We start from the raw sequence: 20,552 nt of genomic DNA on the forward strand, positions 1-20,552 counted from the left end.
AGATTATGGTATCTTTATTTTTTTTTCCTACAAGTTTTTTTTTATAAACTGCCAAACTGATTATAGCTGTGAGGTTAATATGAGACAGAGATGTGTTTCAAACTTTGCCAATAAATAACCCTCCTCATATGCCAAAACATAACAGAGCACTCTGGCTTTGCTTTATCAGCTTCTCCCCACAACAAAATTTAAAAATGTACTTGGAGCTTTCTCCCTCTTCCAAAGGTACATTACAAAAACATCCACTTTACAGGACTGGGGTTGTGGCTCAGTGGAAAAGCACCTGCCTAGCATGCGTGAGGCACCGGGTTCAATCCTCAGGATCACATAAAAATGGATAAACAAAATGGTGTCCATCTACAACTAAAAAAGAAATTCTTACCAAAAAAATAAATAAAAACCCACCACACACACACTTTATTTCATCCATTTCTATCTCCCTTTCAAAACTCAGGCTTCTTCCTTAAAAATTATCTCTAAACAAGAATTCGTATATCCTAAAAATCCAAAATTCTTGAAATGTGCAAAAAAGGCATACAAAAATGCCTAAATATTTTAAAATCAATATTTAAAAGGGATGACATTCAATAATACACATTTGACTCATAATACCGATTAATAATGGTAACAGTTTATGGGTTGTTTTAAAACCTACACAGTTTAGAAATATCTATTACCTGTTCTTCAACAGTCCATAACTGGTTAAATGTTTCAGGTTTGGTATCATCACAGAGGCGTCCTCTTATCATCTGCATAATAAAATAAGGCTTTTTTCAAATGGGAAATAACATAGTCAAATAGCAAAAATTGTGGGACTTCTTATGAATCCCAAAATAAATCTGGTAAATTTATTTTTTAATAATGTATACCTAAGCTTTACTATTCAAATTCTTATATTTCATTTGGTTTGTTTGTTTGTTTATTTATTACTCTTAGTAATCCTGTCATAAACATGCTAATAATTACTTTTTTAAAAAAGGAAATGTGGATTCAAAATGTAGCATGTCTAACAGTGAAAAGATCAGGACTGAACTCCCAGTCACATTTCACAATATACACTTTACTAGGCACAATACATGTAAAGACCCACTTAATCCTCACAATACCCGTTGTAACATTATATATATATATATATATATATTTTTTTTTTTTTTTTTTTTTTTAAAGTACTGGGGATTGAATCCAGGAACACTTTACCACTGAGTTACATCTCCAGCTCTTTTTATTTTGAGACTGGGTCTCACTAAGTTGCCGACACTGGCCTCGAACTTGTGATTCCCCTGTCTCAGCCTCCAGAATTCCTGGGATTATAGATATATGCCACCATGCTGACCTTAGTTACATTTAATAAGAATTGCAGCCTAGAGATTTTAACAAAACAACACCCAAAGTTTAACAGCTAGTAAGTTTAGACACCAACCCAGGTTCTGCTTAACTTCAAGGTGGATATCCTTACCATTATCTTCTTCTGAAACACTGCTTTAACCAGGTAATCCCAGCAACTCAAAAGGCTGAGGCGGGAGGATCACAAGTTAGACAGTCTCAGGAACTTACTTAGGAAGACCTTGTCTCAAAGTAAAATATAAAAAAGGACTAGGGATCATAGCTCAGTGGTAAAATGCCCCTGGATTCAATTCCCAGTACCCCCCAACCCCGCCTTAATTTTAGAACACAAACTAGCAAAATATTAAAATATTGTATCCAAAACTCAAATTTTCCTACTTCAATATTTAATATTGCTTACCTGAGGACGACTGTTTGAGCCTTCTGGACCATCACTCAAAGGCAACATAGAGTATGAAAGGGACTCTCCATCCTTCTTAGGATCTAAAGGACTTTTTGGTCTAGCAGGTAAACCTACTAAAAACAAAACCATGTACAGAATTGTTAAAGCAAGGCATTGCCATATTTTCTTTAGTTAAATTCTTATCATGTGATTTCTTACCTTTATCAAAAACTAACTTAACTCTCCTAGTATGTCTTTTACGATTTTTAAATTCTCTTTCAAAGTTCCCAAGGCTATTGGTATATTGGTCCCATATAATCTCAGGCAACTGCACAACTCTCTGTGGATATGGAAGCCCTATATCAGCCTGGAAAAAAGATGAAACAAAGAAAAACAAAGGGAAAACCTAAATTTACTTCAAGAAACAATCAAATATAGTCAAATTTTCAGATGACCCCATATTCTAATTACCAGTGAAGCATTTCCATGCACCAACAGGATCCAATGAATAATAAAGCTAGTTAAGATAATATAGCCCAGATATTAAATGCTAAAATGATGACAAGGAAAAATGAATTTGGCAAAAAATAAGTACTCCTTAAAGACACAGTTCTAAATATCAACCATACAAACACTGTATCATCATCACTAACACATTTAAACATAAATGCCAAGGCAAAAATGTATCTAAGAATAGAGTATAAAATGTGTTGACTATAACAAATAAAATATGATACACAGAATTCATTTTAAATACATCCCATGTTTATGACTTCTTTGTACACAATGAATTATTTTCACAAATTATGACTTTTTTTTTTTTTTTGCAGTGCTGAAGAGCAAACCCATCGCCTTGTGCATCCAAATCACAAATCCCAGACCCAAATTATCACACATACCTCTCCCCCCTACCCCACCCAGTACTGGGGATTGAACATAGGGGTACTCTATCACTGAGCATCCCTACTTCTTTTTTCACTTAACCACTGAGCAACATCCCCGGTGCTTTTTTGCATTTTATTTAGAGACAAGGTCTCACTGAGTTGCTTAGGACCTTGCTAAGTTGCTAAGGCTAGCTTTGAACTCTAGATTCTCCTGCCTCAGCCACCAGTTGGAACCCCTGGGATTACAGGCATGCACCCCTGCACTGTAATCCCAGTTGCAAATTTCACTTTAAAAAAGAAAGAATTACAGGGCTGGAGCTGTAGCTCAGTGGCAGAGCACTTTTCTGCCATGTGTGAGGCACTGAGTTTGATCCTTAGCACTATATAAAAATAAATGCTGTCCATCTACAACTACAAAAAAATAAAAATAATTTAAAAAAAAATTATAGTTAACTACATGCATTGCTGAAATGTTTTGGTGGGCAAAATCTGAAAATCATCTGAAATGATCAAATGCATTCACCCATATTCAAATATGAGGAAATGATATAGACACAAGGATTGACAGACACAAGATATATGACAAAGCAAAGATAGTAAAATGTTACTTGTAGAATACAGGTGATGGGTCTAAGTGTGTTAATTATACAAAACTTTCAATTTTTCTGTGTTCAAAATTTTCTATATTAAAATAAGGGGAAATCATAAATTATAAAACTGACAAGCAAAATCCTTATGACACAAAATTCTTAATTTTTATTTTGCTTACAACATATTGTATCATCACCATCAAAAAACTACAGATTATTCTAAGGTCCAACTTTTACAAAATTAGAGGATGGAGTATTTTAAAATAATGATGGTAATATCAAACAACACTAAACAAGTCATATATATTCCCTGCATCCTATATATCAATATATCCCAAGTTTCACTAATTTCACATTGGAAATTTTTAGATGTCCCCAAACTAAATTGATCACATATCAACAACTAACATGGTATACCTAAAGAATACACATGTATAAACACAGAACAATGAAAGACTTAAACCTCTATATCAAATCTAGTGGGGAAATTTCTTCTAAAGAACATAATCTTTCATGTTATTAATGTGTCTGAATTTAAAACACTTCTGTATGTCTTTGTAAAAAAAATTCTTGTACACTCAGAAAAATGAGAAATTATATCCCATCTGATTCAAATGTATAATGTCAAGATCATTGTACTGTCATGTGTAACTAAAACAAATAAGTAAATAAAAGAAAAAGAAGTATCAAATAATCAAGTGCATACAAATCTAGCATATATGCCTAATAGCATATTTTTGCCTACTTAGAAATATAATAAAAATAAGATTAAGGTTAATGGTTTTATTAATATTTACTTTTCTAACATTAATTTGTTGTAAAATACCATTATAAGTATAATATCTTTGTTCACCAGCAAACTTGCTATTAACAAGGCAAAATTGATAAACATTTAAGGGGACCCTATTTAACACAGAAAGTATAATACAGCTCTAAAGTCTTAGAAGTTTTAACAAACCAATATATAGATTCCACATCTATTATGAAATTTAACATTTTTTGAAAGCATGGAAAGAAGGTGTGCCAAGTAAATAATAGAGCTAGAGGGGCTGGAGTTATGGCTCAGCAGTAGAGCCTTCGCCTAGCACATGCAAGGCCCTGGGTTCAATCCTCAGCACCACGTATAAATAAATAAAATAGGGGCTGGTATTGTGGCTCAGCGGTAAAGTGCTTACCTGGGACATGAAAGGCCCTAGGTTCGATCCTCAGCACCACATAAAAATAAATAAATAAAATAAAGATACTGTGTCCAACTACAACTAAAAAATAAATATTTTTAAAAAATAAATAGGGTTGGGGCTGTGGCTCAGAGGTAGAGTGTCCACCTACATGCGTGAGGCACTGGGTTTGATCCCCAGCACCACATACAAATAAAATAAAGATATTGTGTCCACTTATAACTAAAAAATAAATATCTAAATAAATAAATAAATAAAACAAAGGTATTGTGTCCAACTACAACTAAATACTAAATATATATTTTAAAAAATAATAGAGCTAGAAAAATATAAATACTAAGTTAATACATGTAATGAAATGAAGTCCCCAAGGTTGTTGCCCAACATCTGGTAGACAACACTTTTGTAATTTGGTAAGGGGAAGTAAACTAGTAAAAGGTACTAAGTCATATTGTACGAAATAAGATTTTCTTTTTTTCCAAAGTCATTCCATTTTAATCTTTCCACACAATATAATATTATGCCTCTCAAATTTATTGAGCTAGGCTCAGGGCACATTACAAGCTTAGTTGTACAGCATTTACCTGTAATGCACAAAGCCTTAGATTTGATCCCCAACACAGTGCCAAAAAAATAAACTAATAAAAATTACTAAATAAAAAAATTTTGAACAATTAGTGGTTCCCTAATGGAAGGTACTTATTATGTTAATGTGCAAAGTCAACACAAAACAAAAGCAGTTAATAAATTTTGAAGTATTTTTTCTTTTAGTTTTACTAACTCTGAAGCCCTGAAAGCAGAAGACAGAAAATACTAACATGAGACTACTAACAGAAAGAACTAGAAAAATGAAATAAGAAATAGAGGACAAGCTCCATAAAAGCTCATAGCTATTTTCAGTTAGGTAAATTTCACTATGTGTTAAGTAGGTATAGAAGAAGATGGTTCTACCTTCAGTAATATGGTTAATTATAGAAGGGGAGAAAATTAAACGTTTAAAAAAGCAAATACTCATATAGAAGAAGAAACCAAATTTTAAGTAATTATCAAAAATATCTTAATGAATATTAAGAAATACCAATGTATACCTTCTTCTGGAGTTTTTCCACAAATCCAATAGGATTCTTCAATGCTTCTCTCTGGTGTTTGCCTAAACTTTCAAGGTCTTGGACTGCTTGAGAACGCTGAGCCTCAAGTACAGCAATTGTCTGTAGTAATCTCTGGTAACTACAGAGAAAAACATCTCACTAAAATTTTCAAGTAACAACAATATGTAAAAACTGAGTTCAAGCCATGATCTACTATTAAGGCACACAATCTTTTCAAAGTTACCTGAAAGAGTTTAGTAAAACATATTACTGGGAATAAATGAGGTCTTCCTGAGTTACGTAGTACCTAGTCAGAAAACATCAGTTAGAGAAAGCAAAGCCTTCTTCCCCCATCAGTAGTTTTTAATTCTTGAATCTCGAACAAGTACAAAAAAATAAGAAAGTATTCTGACTTTCCAACAATCAGAGTGGTTAAGAAACTGCTAAAAATAAATCATAAAATTTCATCTAGGAAGGATCACCAAATCCAGCTACTTTGTTGTACTCTGTTGGAATATGGGATCTCAAGGCACATTTTCTTAGCCAGCGTCACAGGATAGTGTCACATAATTCAGACATGATCTCAAGTCTCATAGTTCTCACTTACTCTTTCTACTATACCCCTCCCTCATTTTAAAGATTTACTTTTCTATCAACAAATAGCACTTTTTCCCCCCTTAGCATTTACAATAAAGACAAATATCTTTAAGTTAATGGTCATTTATAGAGAAGTCATTATTTTTACTTCTCTCCCTGCAAAGTTTTATTTAGCACAGCTAACATAGTATTTTGCCTGTATAAAACTATCACTTGTCACTATCCTGAAATCTCACTCTAGTTCATATATACTAATTAATTCACTCTCATTCATAGTCTTTCAGCATAAGTTGTACTACCCTTCTGACTAATGTCTAATTTCCCATGTCAATATACATTTAGAAACATATTAACACAAAATCTCTGAATATCCAAACACTTTTTATAAAAAGCATCAAGAAAGTCACTCCAAGTTCACTTTAAAATAAACAATTAAGTGCTTAAAATATGGCAAAGCTTTTTCTTTATGGCTTCAAATGCATCTTGTTTCCCATTAGACTGTATGCTCCACAATGGCAAACTCGTCTGTTCTGTTCACCATTTTGTTTAGCCAAGTATGACATACTTCCCAGCATCTAGATGCTCATGAGTATTTGTTGAATGAAAAAATGAATGGACTGATACTTTGTGCAATCAAATTTTGCTTACATCTTATAAAATCAAAAGTAAACTGAATCTTAAGTTCAGAAGTCAGCAAATGGACAGAAATATCAAAGGTAAAACAATACAACTTTGAGGTTCAGAGCCATAATTGAACTGCAACATAATATTCTCTCTAAAAAAACTTTCTTATTCCCCTGCGTAAAACTCATCTTATTCTTCTCAAGTTCTTTGTTAACTAATCTCAATAAAATGTTTAATCATTAACGTAAAACTGCTAACACTAAAGGGTAAGCTTCCTCTGGGAAGGCTAGGGCTCTTCTAAATTACTCCTAGATAAGTTATAGAAGTTAAAACTAAACTCATTAAGGCTCCTTTTTAAAAAAAATTATTATTTTTTTGGATTTCAGGTCTATTTAAAATGAATGATATTAATAGCACTAAATTCAAAAGTTGTTTTCATATAGTAAGTATTAGAAAGCAACCCAGAAAATGAGAACTGGAGCTTTGGGAAGTATGAAGTACATACAAACCCAGCCTCCATGGCTGGTTGTACTTCATCAGCTCCCCCAAGGCTCAATCTCAGGGCAATGGTATTGAGCTGAGTACCAGAAGCTATCCTCTCTACAACACTCTATTAAGCAGCTCATCTAGAACTCCTATTCCACTAGATGGATACAAAGAAGACCCATCATGGTGTGTCTACCCCTGTTTAAAAAGAGGAGTTGTAATTTCATATCACTTTTTAAAAAATTCTGAGCTTATTAAGTTTTCGGCAAATTTCAATAGGGAAAGTAATAATTAATGAGGCACAAGAAAGAATGGAATTGTAAAAAAAAAAAAGAGCTAATACTTAAAAAGAAGTTAGTTACAAAGACAGCTGTCCTTTGTTATGTTTAGAGCAAACTGACACTGGGAAGAAAGGCCTATAATTGATGTCAATAAATTATAACAACTTTAATGTATGTAAATTACTCTACAATAAATCTGACTTTGAAACATTCAGATATGGAAAGAATCATAAAAAACAGGAATGATATCTAGAAAACAAGTTAAAAACATGTTAAAAACAGTCTATTTTCAATTCTCTCCCTCCACCCACTCCACTCTCAAAACTACAGAACTTGATCCAGTCACAGATCCATGGCAAGACTTGTTCATTAATTCAACAATTACTAAGAAAACAAGGTACTATCCTAAAAGTTATCTAATTACTTAGTAATTAGATAACTTTTAGTATGGAACTTAGGTATAACAAAAGAGCTATAATTACACCAAAGAAGCAGCAAAGGAATTGGATGGGAATTTTAATGGGCCAGGATTGGTCATCTTAAGAAACATGTATCAGAGGATCTATCACACTAGTACATCTATTTTTGTGTAGCTGTTCAAAACTCTCTGAATTAAAAATTTAAAAACAAAACAACTCTAACTCTGGCCCAAATTAACAAGGGAATACTTTACGCCTCAAAACTATACAACACAACTAGTCACAACATAACTGCCAATGTATTCAGTTTGCTCTGAGACAAAGACTAATATAATAGGTTCATAAACAGACAAAGGTGGATAAGAAACTATGTAAGAAGAAATAGAAGAAACTATGTAAGAAGAAATAGCCGGGAATACAGCTCAGTTGGTAGAGTGCTTGCCTCCCATGCTCAAGGTCCTGGGCTCAATCCCCAGCACCACAAAATAATAAGTAAATAAAGTAAAGTTAACAAATATATATATATATGAAATAGCAACAGTGCCTGGGCACTATAATTTCAGGTGGCATTCATCCATAATCTCAGACACTAGGGAGGTTAAGGCAGAAGAATCGAGAGTTTGAGGTCAGCCTTAGCAATTTGGTGAGTCCCTCAGAAATTTATTAAGACCCAGTCTCAGATAAAAAATAAATAAAAAAGGTTAAATACACGGCTCATTGGTAAAGTGCCGTGGGTTCAATTCCCAGTACAAAAAAAGAGAAAGAAATAGCAATAGTGCCTAACATTTACTGAACATTTATGTATACACTATATGCTAGACATTTTCTTATCTTAAGTCTCAAACTTTTGAGATGGGTATTATTATCCTTATTCTAAAGATAAGCACTCATTAAGTAATTTGACAAGATCATACCAGCTATTTAGGGTGGAACTGTGGTGGATGAGGGCAATGATTAAAGACTAAGAATATTTAGTGAAAAAATGAAAACTTCCAGAACAATATTATTTCAAGTTTTATTTAATGAACAGCTATGAAGAAAAGGAAATAGTTTTGTCTTATAAAGACAAAGGGTCAAACCAGGAGCAAACTATGATAAAGGCACAATACAAAGAAAAACCCTGTCTCAGTCAAAACCAATAAAAGATAGCAGAATAAGCACCCAATCACCAAAGATGTTCCTCCAGATATTTAAAGGAAATTTGAAAGCATTAAAAATCTGAAAACTCTTCTATGTCAATAAAACATGCTACTTTCACTTATGCTGTTCACTTAACCAAGTAAGAAAATAACTTAAAAAATTCTATATGCTTTTGCACAGATGCAAATACAATTATAACATTCCCATAAGGTCAACTTTGCATTAAAATGACACATTATCTATTTCTAAAGCTGAATCTCTGAATCTTACACCATGCTAAGGATATTGAGCTTATCTGCGGCAAAGTGTTTACTTTTGTTTCACTGCCTTCAACATGGACATTAGTTTTTATAGTGTAGAATTATATTTGGCTAAAATACAAATGCCCTTATAAATATATCTATGCTATTTTCACTACTTCTCAGTATCTAAGTCTGCTTGAGTTTTTATTTATTTCTGTGATTATAAAAACATTTATATATAAAAAAATACAGGTAAAAATCCTGATATCTGGGCCTATGGGTTGTGACTCAGTGGTAGAGTGCTTGCCTCATATGTGTGAGGCACTAGGTTCAATTCTCAGCACTGCATAAAAATAAATGAATAAAATAAAGGTCAATCAACTAAAAAAAAATTTTTTTAAAATCATGATATCTGAGACTATCAAGGAATTAGTAACTTGAAGTTAATTTTATTGTCTAATTTCTAGGAAGTAATATTATATACACAGCAATCAATAAGGCAAGGGAGAAGGAGGAGGGCAGGATAAAGTGAAAGGGGAAAGGACAACGGAAAAGAATTATTTTCAACTGCTTCATAATCTTTTTCAAAGAATCAATTCTCATTTCTATGGTAGAAATAAATGTTAGTATTATAGAGGCAATTGTAATTCTAAAAGACAAATGAAACATTTTTTAAAATCCAAATTAGAAACATACGGCCAAAAAAATTGATAGAATTCTTTAAAAGTCATTAAATCATGTCATTAAATACAAAAAGACAGAAGTCTATCTATATGTATAATGGACAGAGTGAAGTAGCTGCAATAGAAACCACACTTATTTAATTTACAAAGGCTAAAATATTTACTATATGGCCCTTTAAGTAAAGGTTTTTTAACCCTTGTTCTACAACATCTATAAAAGGTATGACAAGGAAATGTTATGCACAATTTTGGATTAGTTTCCACAAGAGGAAAAATAGCTATATAATATTTATGGAGATAAATAAAAAAATTTAAAGAAAGATTGTGCATGAAACCATTTTATTGTATCAACGTTAAATTGCTGAAGTATGATAATGATATTTAAACATACTAAAATGTAAGAGCATTAAGTCTACAAGAGCCAGGGTGCAGCTCAGTGGCAGAGCACTTGCCTTGCATATGTGAGGCTTGGGTTCAATTCTTACACACACACACACACACACAGGCTGCAGTCATTATTTTTTTCCCTCCCTGTGGTACATGCCAGGAAATGCCATAGATCTACACCCCAGCTCCTCCCCTGCTTTTCAAAAACATTTTAGACAAGTAGCCCAAGCTAGCCTTGAACTTGCAATCCTCATGCCTCAGCCTCCTAAGTAGTCTACAACCTATTTTTATGAGGCTTGACAACAACAACAAAATAAATAATTATATAAGATGGGAGGGAAGAGATAATGAAATAAGAAGACAACAAATATTAAGTTGTTAACAAGTGATAAATTTAAAGATATACAGATGCTTATATTACTCTAACTTTTCCAAGTTTTATAATTTTCTTAAATAAAAACATATGAAGGGCTGGGGTTGTGGCTCATAAGTAGAGCACTTGCCTAGCATGTGTGAGGCACTGGGTTTGATCCTCAGCACCACATAAATATAAAATATATTGTGGTCCACCTATAACTAAAAAATAAATATTTTTAAAAAAACATATGAAAAAGTATTTCATTATACTTTGCTAGTAGAAAAGGCAGTTGATTGCCCTATGAACACTGAGAACAGTCAGATGAAGTTAGATGTCATAAGAATTACTGTACTTGTTTAACTACTTTGTAAGAAGAAAAGGCAAAGAGGTTTAGAAAAACTTAGGATCAGATGAGTTAACTAATGATTTTACAAGTGTGTACATTGTACGGGTACATACAGGTGAACAAAAGGAAATAAGAAAAATAAGTAAAGATATATGCTGGATATCATTCAACAGGACAAAACTATGTAAACTGATTTTTAAGAATAAAAATCAGAACACTGTAAATATAACAAATTCCGGCCAATCTAGCAATTTACCCATTTAAAACAATTTGGGGGTGGTAGTGGTGCCTGAATTTACTCTAACTACCCCACAATCTCAATCAAGAGTAGATTTTAACTTTCTGCAAAATAATGAACTCACAAAGTATATACATGATTTCAAGTATACAGAAGACAAAATTTAAGAATCATCTATTTGGTGAAATAGGAACTGCATAATATGATACTTTCTACTCCTTTATGAAAGAAAAAATTCTATGGGAACTGGAAAAAATCATATTACCTAGGTGGCTCAAAAAAATAAAGCAGAATTAAAGTTTATGACAGGGGTCCTAGACTCATATACAACCCCATCCACCCCACAGAAACATGCAAGCCTTTCTAAAGGAATGCATCTTCCTTTATCCTAGGCCTCAAAGATGAACCATATGCAATTTCCCAAAGAAAGCAAACAGCTCACATTCAACAAGCATATAAAGAAAGCATATAAAGAAAGCAAGACACAAAGAATAAGAAGATAGGCAAGAAAATATCTTCAGAGAATAGGAAGCTACAAAAACTGAGTATGTAACTGAAAAGGAAGCATATAAAAATGCATAATAACTAAAACTAAATGCTCAGCAGGAACAAATTTCTACTTCTGGAAAATACAGACTAGGCAAACAAATAAAGGACAAACTCTTCAATGAAAACAACCAATAAAAGGCTGGAAAAATATTATAAAAGTCTTAAAAGCATCAAAGAGCTAAGAAAATTGTGAGTTATTACAAGGTCAAGAGCCAAGGGAAGATAAAAAACAGAATGATAAAGATAAAGAATGTTTTATCTTTCATCCTGAAGCAATTTTTCTGACACAGAAGAGGAGGCTGAGAGGCTGAGCAATGCTTTTGACAGCCTAAAACTGTAGAGGATCAAAGGTGGTGTCCAGGGCCTAACAAAGGCAGATGTTCTGAGAAACCAGTCCTTACCTAGGACTGGGATCCTGAATACCCTCTACAAATAAATCTGGATAAGAAGGAAATAAATAGTTCTTTCTGGGTAGAATAGAACATCTGTCTGAAACAGTAAGGCTAAAAAGGCAATCCAGACATTGAGGAACTCTTGACAATAAACAGGAAAAATCAGCCTGGTTTAAATAGAAGAATTCAGTCAGTGAAATAAACATTTTTGTACTTTTATGCCAAAGTAAATTCCTCTTAGTTCCAAATTCCTGGTGAACTAGCAAGTTCTCATTCACTTACCCATTAATTCTTTTACTGAATAAAATATTATATTAAGCATTGAGAATATAATGGTGGTAAAAACAGAAAAGGGCCTTTTCCTGTATCAGTCAGGGAAGCAACATAAAAAAGTAAATATGAGGTGTTCAGTACTGTAGAAAAAAGCGCACAAAGGCTGGGGTTGTGGCTCAGTGGTACTGCGCTCACCTAGCATGCAATAGGTACTGGGTTCGATCCTCAGCATCACATAAATGTAAAATAAAGATATTGTGTCTACTTAAAACTAAAAAATAAATATTAAAAGAAAGAAAGAAGCACACAATATGCGAGGGCATCAGATAAAATCTTTGTGAATCAGAGACAGTTACCTAAAATAATTTCAACTGAGACCAGAAAGAAGATAGATAAATAGCTAGAAAAGGGAGTAGCAAGGAAAAAGTTCAAGCATTGTTCCTAATAGAAGGGACATTATGCACAAATGCTTCTGGGCAAAGCATGACACTTAAGAACAGAAAGAAGTTTGGTACAACTGGTAATGAAGAAAGACTTAATGCTCAAAAGGAAGAAAGGGATCAATTACACAGGGTTCTGTAAAGCCAAGACTTGACTTGCTATGAAGGAGTTTTAAGCTGGGGAACAACAAAACCATTGCAAAAATCATTCACATCAGAAAGAGAATGGATTAGAGTGAAGCAAGGCTCTAAAGGAGGACCAATTAAAGAGTTGCTGTAATAACCTGGGGACAGACAGACTATATTAAGATACTATATTAAGATAGTAAAAAGGAGACACACAGAAGCATATGGGTAAACTTGAGATTTACGACATGACCTCTACAGCACCTGGTGATTGTTTAAAAAAAAAAAAAATTACAGAAACTGAAAAAAGTATTCCAAAAAGGAGAGTAGCACTACGAAACATACTGTAAATGAAAAATCAATGAGATGGGGGCTGGGGATGTGGCTCAAGTGGTAGCGCGCTCGCCTGGCATGCGTGCGGCCCGGGTTCGATCCTCAGCACCACATACCAACAAAGATGTTGTGTCTGCCGAGAACTGAAAAATAAATGTTAAAATTTCTCTCTCTCTCTCTCTCTCACTCTCTCCTCTCTCACTCTCTCTTTAAAAAAAAAAAAAATCAATGAGATGAATCCACTGGACTTCATACAAAGATACTCCTGAGTCACCTCAGTGGATTAATGGACAACTAGATTGATAACAGCTAGATATCAATGGTTTTAGACAAAATGAAAATGAACAGAATATACATGGAAAGTAGAATCAATTTATTCAAGAAATTTAACTGTGAAGAGAATAAGTAGAATAGTGTTTGCAAAAGTAAATGATATGAAATGATTTTTTAAAAAAATGTTTTAGTTGTAGATGCACACAATACCTTTATTTATTTATCTTTATGTGGTGCTGAGGATCAAACCCAGTGCCTCACCCATGCTAGGTGAGTGCTCTACCACTAAGCCACAACCCCAGTCCTGAAATGATTTTTATTTTTTTGGTACTAGATTGAACCCATGGACACTTTGTCATTGAGCTAGAGTCCCCTCTATTTTTTGAGACAAGATTTCACTAAGTTGCTTAGGACCTCACTAAATTGCTGAGACTGACATCAAACTTGCTTACTGACATCAAATCTCCTGCCTTAGCCTCCTGAGTCACTGGGATTATAGGCGTGCACCATTGTGCCTGGCAAAATTATGATTTTTAAATGAGGAAAGATTTAAGTGCTGATGGGAAAGTGGTGATTAGAAAGGATGATTAATGCAAAATCAGTCAAAAGTAAAAATAAATAGAACAAGATACCTAAAAAGCAGGGGATGGCACCCAACTCCATGACAGAAGGATTAATCTCCAATGAAGACAGAGTCCTTCCCATCCACATGTTTAAAAATAATTATCATTTTTCATTGAAGATTTAGTATTTATAAGATACTATGATACCAGTAGTTCTATAATTATTTTTACCCTTTAAATACTAAGGAACAAGCCAGGAATGGTGGTGCATACCTGTAATCCCAGCTACTTGGGAGGATGATGCAAGAGGATCCCAAGCTCAAGGCCAGGCTCAGCAATTTACTGAGACCCTGTCTCAAAATGAAAATTTAAAGGGCTGGAGTTGTGGCTCAATGGTAAAGTGCCCATGGGTTCAATCCCCAGTACTAAAATAAATAAATAAAAGATAAACAAAACTTGAAGATTTCATGTGGGGGATCTGAACCTAGCTAAGTCTGACTTCCAAGAGCATAATTGATAGGCTATTATGTATGCTTACATAGGATAGGTACACATGCAGACATACATGTAGGTTTCCTGGCAAGACATTGGCTGAAGAAGTTCAGTTCTATTGCCTTTTACTTTCTCTATGAAGCAGAAGTCAGTTCACCTTGTAGCTTAATAAGAGTAAAGAAGTTTTATATGTGATACAAAAGCTAATTATGAACCTAAGAGGCCCCCAAATATAATTAATTGGAAACTCTGTTTACCAGGCTACCAATATGAAGAAGTGTGAGAAATTTCCTCTTCCATTTCTCAAAAGGAAAGGCATTGAGAAAAGAGGAAAAAAATGTTGATGAGAAAGCTAAGCACTTAAAAGAACAGGACATTGCCAGGGCCTGGTGGTACACACATGTAACCCCAGTGATTCAGGAGGCTCAGGAGAAATGCGACTTTTGAGACCAGCCTCAGCAATTTAGCAAGACCCAGTCTTAAAAATAAAACAAGAAAGTGCTGGGGATGTAGCCCAGTGGTAAGGCAACCCTGGGTTCAATCCCCAGTACCAAAAAGAAAAAAAAGCAAGATCAGGAAATATATGTCTATGTCAGTGACCAGTTGTCCATCTATTCAGAATAAAGCAACAGCAGCCCACAGTGCATACTGGCTAATGGATAAAATAAAAAAAAATCTATAGTCCTATAGCACTGGCTTTAATCAAAAGTAATTACCCCAGCACTGAAATACTTGTTTACTGGCTTGTGTTTTGGTAGTGCTGGGGATCAAACTTCAGGATCTTGAATGTGCTAGGTATTCTACCACTGAGCCACACCCCCAGCCAAGCACTGAAATGCTTGGAACCTTTAGTCACAAGTAACCAAGAAGGATCTCATTATGTTTCAATGGCTGTTTTCAAAGTCCTGGATTCAAATGATCCTCCTGCCTTAGCTTTGCAAATAGTTGGGAAGGCAGGTGCCACCATGCCTGACAACTTATACTTAATTAAACACAATTTATGCAGTTATGGACACAATCAATACTTTTACATTATTTATGAGCATAATTAGCTGGGCACTGTAATTTTTCATTTACTTTCAAGGTTGTGTGAAATTAGTCAAACTCAGAACTGAACACAGATTAAAAATCACATGTCTAGCAAAGAAAAAAATAATTCTAGAGCTTGCCTAATTCTTCAAGATACTGTCAACTCAAGTTTCTTCTAGACTACTTAGACAATAAAAAAATTATATTTACACAAAGAGTACCTATTTTCAAATTAATCATCAGAAAACCTGTAAGATTTCAAGTTTCTTAGAATCAAGGAAATGATGAAAGATATTCTCAGGGACCTATCTCTGCTATGTTCTCTTTCCAAAATAATATCTTTCTCCAAAAAAGTAAAGACGTTATTTCTCTTCTACCCCCACAAAATGTAGGGCAACAGCAACATCTTAAAAGTGAAAGAAGTCTATAAGGGCAAGCAGTTTCTCAAAGTGATCCAAGAATCATCTATCTTTATACATATCCTCACGATGAAAAATTAAACTTCCAAGTACCTATTCCTTATCCCAAATTTTCTAAAAGCATTTGAGTAGAGACCTAGGAATCTACATTTTTAACAAGACAATATAAAATTTATACAGACTAAAGTTTTTCCCCCTCAAACTCTTTAGTTTGTATGAACTTAATCAAATGTCAGTTTATATGCTTTTTATTTCAGTATCAAATTCTGAACAGGGAAAGGGAAGAAACCTTGGTGATCTCAGAAAATACTTTCTTATTGATGTAATTAATTTATGTTGTTTGTTTCACCAATTGTTTGTCATCATTCCACACTGAACTTCATGTGATGACACCTAATACTTTGTTTTTATCTCTTTTTACAAAAAGAAAATCTCCAGAAAAATTAATAAACCTGAAAGACAAATGCACACAAAAATATACATACACTTATAACAAATTATTTATAATACACACATTTCATTAAAGTAGGTGACCTAATTGTTGATATAGCCCAAGTAGTCAACATTCCTTTAACATAAAGAAGGGACTTCTTACATATTTCCTTAATGAATGAACAAATATCAATTGGGAAAAATCTATTCCAGATGCATTACATCACTTAAAATTCTTAGAAACTCTTTTTAGAAAAATAATCTGTTTTACATAGATCTTAAACTAATTTGAGAATAAATCTATATCAACTAATATAATCTTTGATAATTAAAGACACTTCTGATTTTTATTTTCAGTACTGAGATTTTGCCTGAGCCTTAAGCATGCTAGGAAAGTGCTCTACTAAGACACAGAAGCCAATTATTAGTCAAAAATAATTATTATCTAAAAATTTAAATTAATTCTACAAGATATATTTTACTGTTGACTTTCAGCATACAAAGATTAAATGTATGAAGATTAAAGAAAACTGTATTAGATATTAAACAGTAAGTTCTTCAAAATAAGGCTAAATAAACAATCAAAACAACATATTTCTATAAACCCCTCTTAGATAACTTTTTGGAATGACAAGTTTAAAATTATACTTTGCTGTTTACTTATAAATATTTTAAGAATGTTTTATTATTATTATAGCTTATAATAAAACTATACTGAATAAATATTAAGAGCTGGATACTTAACTCAGTGATACAGCATTTACCTGTAATGCATGAAACCCTGAGTTCAATTTCTAACACCACAAAAAAATCAGAAAGCATCTGATTTTAATTAGATATCAAATTAAAGATATGCTTTTCCCTAGGCAAGTGTGATGGAACACATCTGTAATATTCACAATGAGTTAGGAGACTGAGGCAGGAGGATCACAAGTTCAAGGCCAGCCCAGGCAACTTAGTTTTCAGAAGAAGAAGTAAAAAGGGGGGCTGGGGATGTGGCTCAAGCGGTAGCGCGCTCGCCTGGCATGCGTGCGGCCCAGGTTCGATCCTCAGCACCACATACCAACAAAGATGTTGTGTCCGCCAAGAACTAAAAAATAAATATTAAAAAAAATTCTCTCTCTCTCTCTCTCCTCTCTAACTCTCCTCTCTCACTCTCTCTTTAAAAAATAAAAAAATAAAAAATAAAAAGTAAAAAGGGCTAGGGATGTAGTTCAGAGGTAGAGAAGCCCTAGGTTAAATCCCTTGTACCGCTTAAAAAAACAAACAACGAAAAACCTTTTTCCTAAAGCTAAATAAAAAGAAATGCATAACAAAAATATTTCAATTGAAAAACCAACTTAACATGTCTCTTTTTAACTTCAAACTTTGGTCTCAATATGAAATCTTAAATAGTTTCTAAAATTATTCTATATACAGCAATGGTTCAAACCAGGAATCATTTGCAGGGCTTTAAAAATAATAATAATACAGATGACTGAGATTCAACAATTAAATCAGATTCTCTGGGGTGAGTCAGGCTAGGCATTCCTATACTTTTACAATATAGCAATGATTTCTAATAGGTAGCCAGATTTCAGAATTATTATGCTATGTTAATTTTAAAAATAAATACAAGGGGCTGGCATATGCAAGGCTCTGAGTTCAATCCTCAGCACTACCAAAAGAAAAAAATATAGTAAAAAGAGATATATTCATTAGGAATTACCAATAGTTCATTCTCTTTACACTTAGAAAAGAAACTGCTAGGCTGGGGATGTGGCTCAAGCGGTAGCGCACTTGCCTGGCATGCGAGCGGCCCAGGTTCGATCCTCAGCACCACATACAAACAAAAATTTTGTGTCTGCAGATAACTAAAAAATAAATATTAGGGCTGGGGATGTGGCTCAAGCGGTAGCGCGCTCGCCTGGCATGCGTGCGGCCCGGGTTCGATCCTCAGCACCACATACCAACAAAGATGTTGTGTCCGCCGAGAACTAAAAAATAAAAAAAGATTAAAAAATTCTCTCTCTCTCTCTCTCTCTCTCTCTCTCTCTCTCTCTCCCCCCTCACTCTCTCTTAAAAAAAAAAAAAAAAATATTAAAATTCTCTCTCTCTCTCTCTTTAAAAAAAAGAAAAAGAAAGAAACTGCTACTTACAGTTGAGATAAAAGAACCAATTAAAACCTAAGAAGTAAAGGCAATGTAAAACTGCAGTATAATTTTAGGAGATAGGTACTCAGGTCTGAACCCAGGGTCACTCTACTACTGAGCTATATCCCCAGATCTTTTTATTTTTTGAGAAAGGGTCTCACAAAGTTGCTTAGGGCCTCACTAATTTGCTGAGGCTGGCCCCAAACTTGCTAACCTCCTGCCTTAGCCTTCCAAGCCGCTGAGGATACAGGTATGGGTCCTAGTGTCAGGCTGCAGTACAATTTTTTTTTGTGAGCCACACACAGTGACATGTGCCTATAATGAGTGACTCATAAAGGTGAGGAAAGAGGATCAAAAGTTCAGAGCCAGCATCAGCAACTTAGCAAGGCTCTGTCTCAAATTCAAAAATAAAAAGTACTGGAGATATAATTCTGGTCTCAATCCCCAGTATCAAAAATAAAAACAACTTTATAAGATATATTTTTAAAGCCTCCATAAATCAAGAAAACAAAATTATTTTGTCATGACCAGAAGTAATATTTCTAGTAAGCCACGTAAGAACAGGCAATTCAAGCAATTCAATCCCCTATGTTCTGTATCCATTTCCTGGCTCTCATACCTTGCTGAATATGTTTACTTATGAACGTAAGTATGCCTGAGCTTAGTTTATTAAAGATATTCAATAAGCACTTGATAGTAACGGTTCACTCCATTTATACTTTACCATATTCCTAATGCCACCTATATTGTTTCGGATAAAACTTAACAAAAAAAAATGTTGTTATTGTTTATAGTAATATTTCCCATTTTAGTTATTTCACACACACACTCTTTAAGCTAGAACTTATAGGACAAAACTTTTCACTTAGATAGCTTTGAATGAAAAAATCATAAAAGTAAAAATATAATCTAGTGGGCTGGGGCTATGGCTCAGTATAGAGCTTGCCTAGCATGTTTAAGATACTGGGTTCAATCCTCAGACCACATAAAAATAAATAAAATAAAGGTACTGTGTCTACAACTAAAAAATATAAAAAATTAATATATATATAATCTAGTTAGAGAAAAAATTAGCATATTAAACAGAGGAACATTAGTAATATTTTTAACAAAAATCAATGATAAACCAGGAGAGGTGGCACACTCCCATAATCTCAGTAGCTCTGGAGGTTGAGGCAGGAGGATTGCAAGTTCAGAGCAAACCTCAGCAAAAAGCAAGGCACTTAGCAACTCAGTGAGACCCTGTCTCTAAATAAAAAATACAAAATAACAGGGTTGGGGATACTGCTCAGTGGTTGAGTGCCCCTTAGTTTAATTCCCCAAAAGAATCAATGTTAAAAAGTCTCCTATCAAAGAGAACCCAGGATTAGATTGCTTCACTGTTACATTCAACCAAACATGTAAAAAAGAAGACTCATTCTCCAACTCTTCCAAAAAAAACATTGAAGAAGGAATACTTTCAAACTTAATTTACAAGGCCAGCATTATTCTGATAACAATGCCAGATGATACTCAAAAAAAAAAGAAAATTAAAGGCCAATATCATTGATGAACTACAGATGCAAAAATGCTCAAGAAAATACTAAATTCAACAGCACATTTAAATGATCATTCCCACCAAGATAAAGTGGGATTATTCACCAAGTTCAAGGATGATGTTTCAACATACACAAATCTGTAAATGTGAAGTACCACATTAACAGAATGAAGACAAATGACATAAACATCTCAACAGATGTAGAAAAAGCATTTAATAAAACTCAGGATTCTCTCAGGAGAAAAGTTCTCAACAAATTAGGTATAGAGGAAATGTACCTCAACACAGTAAAAGC

At 33.7% G+C, this 20,552-nt stretch overlaps 2 protein-coding genes across 4 annotated transcripts in view; one reads left to right on the plus strand and one right to left on the minus strand.

Moving 5' to 3' along the window:
• Miga1 (mitoguardin 1) overlaps nucleotides 1–20,552 on the plus strand; it is a 574,792-nt gene that overhangs the window by 334,218 nt on the left and 220,022 nt on the right. The gene's annotated exons all lie outside the window — the stretch shown is intronic.
• Zzz3 (zinc finger ZZ-type containing 3) overlaps nucleotides 1–20,552 on the minus strand; it is a 134,127-nt gene that overhangs the window by 44,970 nt on the left and 68,605 nt on the right. For 2 of the 3 annotated variants that reach the window (XM_013360940.4, XM_005330691.5), the window contains exons 5-8: nucleotides 5,467–5,605; nucleotides 1,946–2,093; nucleotides 1,745–1,860; nucleotides 678–749 (exon numbers count right to left, since the gene is read on the minus strand). In XM_013360940.4, the coding sequence (XP_013216394.1) occupies nucleotides 678–749; nucleotides 1,745–1,860; nucleotides 1,946–2,093; nucleotides 5,467–5,605 (475 nt within the window). The remainder of the gene's footprint in view (nucleotides 1–677; nucleotides 750–1,744; nucleotides 1,861–1,945; nucleotides 2,094–5,466; nucleotides 5,606–20,552) is intronic. The other variant, XM_021730104.3, reaches the window with a different exon arrangement.

Source organism: Ictidomys tridecemlineatus, chromosome 11 (assembly GCF_052094955.1).
Source record: "Ictidomys tridecemlineatus isolate mIctTri1 chromosome 11, mIctTri1.hap1, whole genome shotgun sequence".
NCBI lineage: Eukaryota > Metazoa > Chordata > Mammalia > Rodentia > Sciuridae > Ictidomys > Ictidomys tridecemlineatus.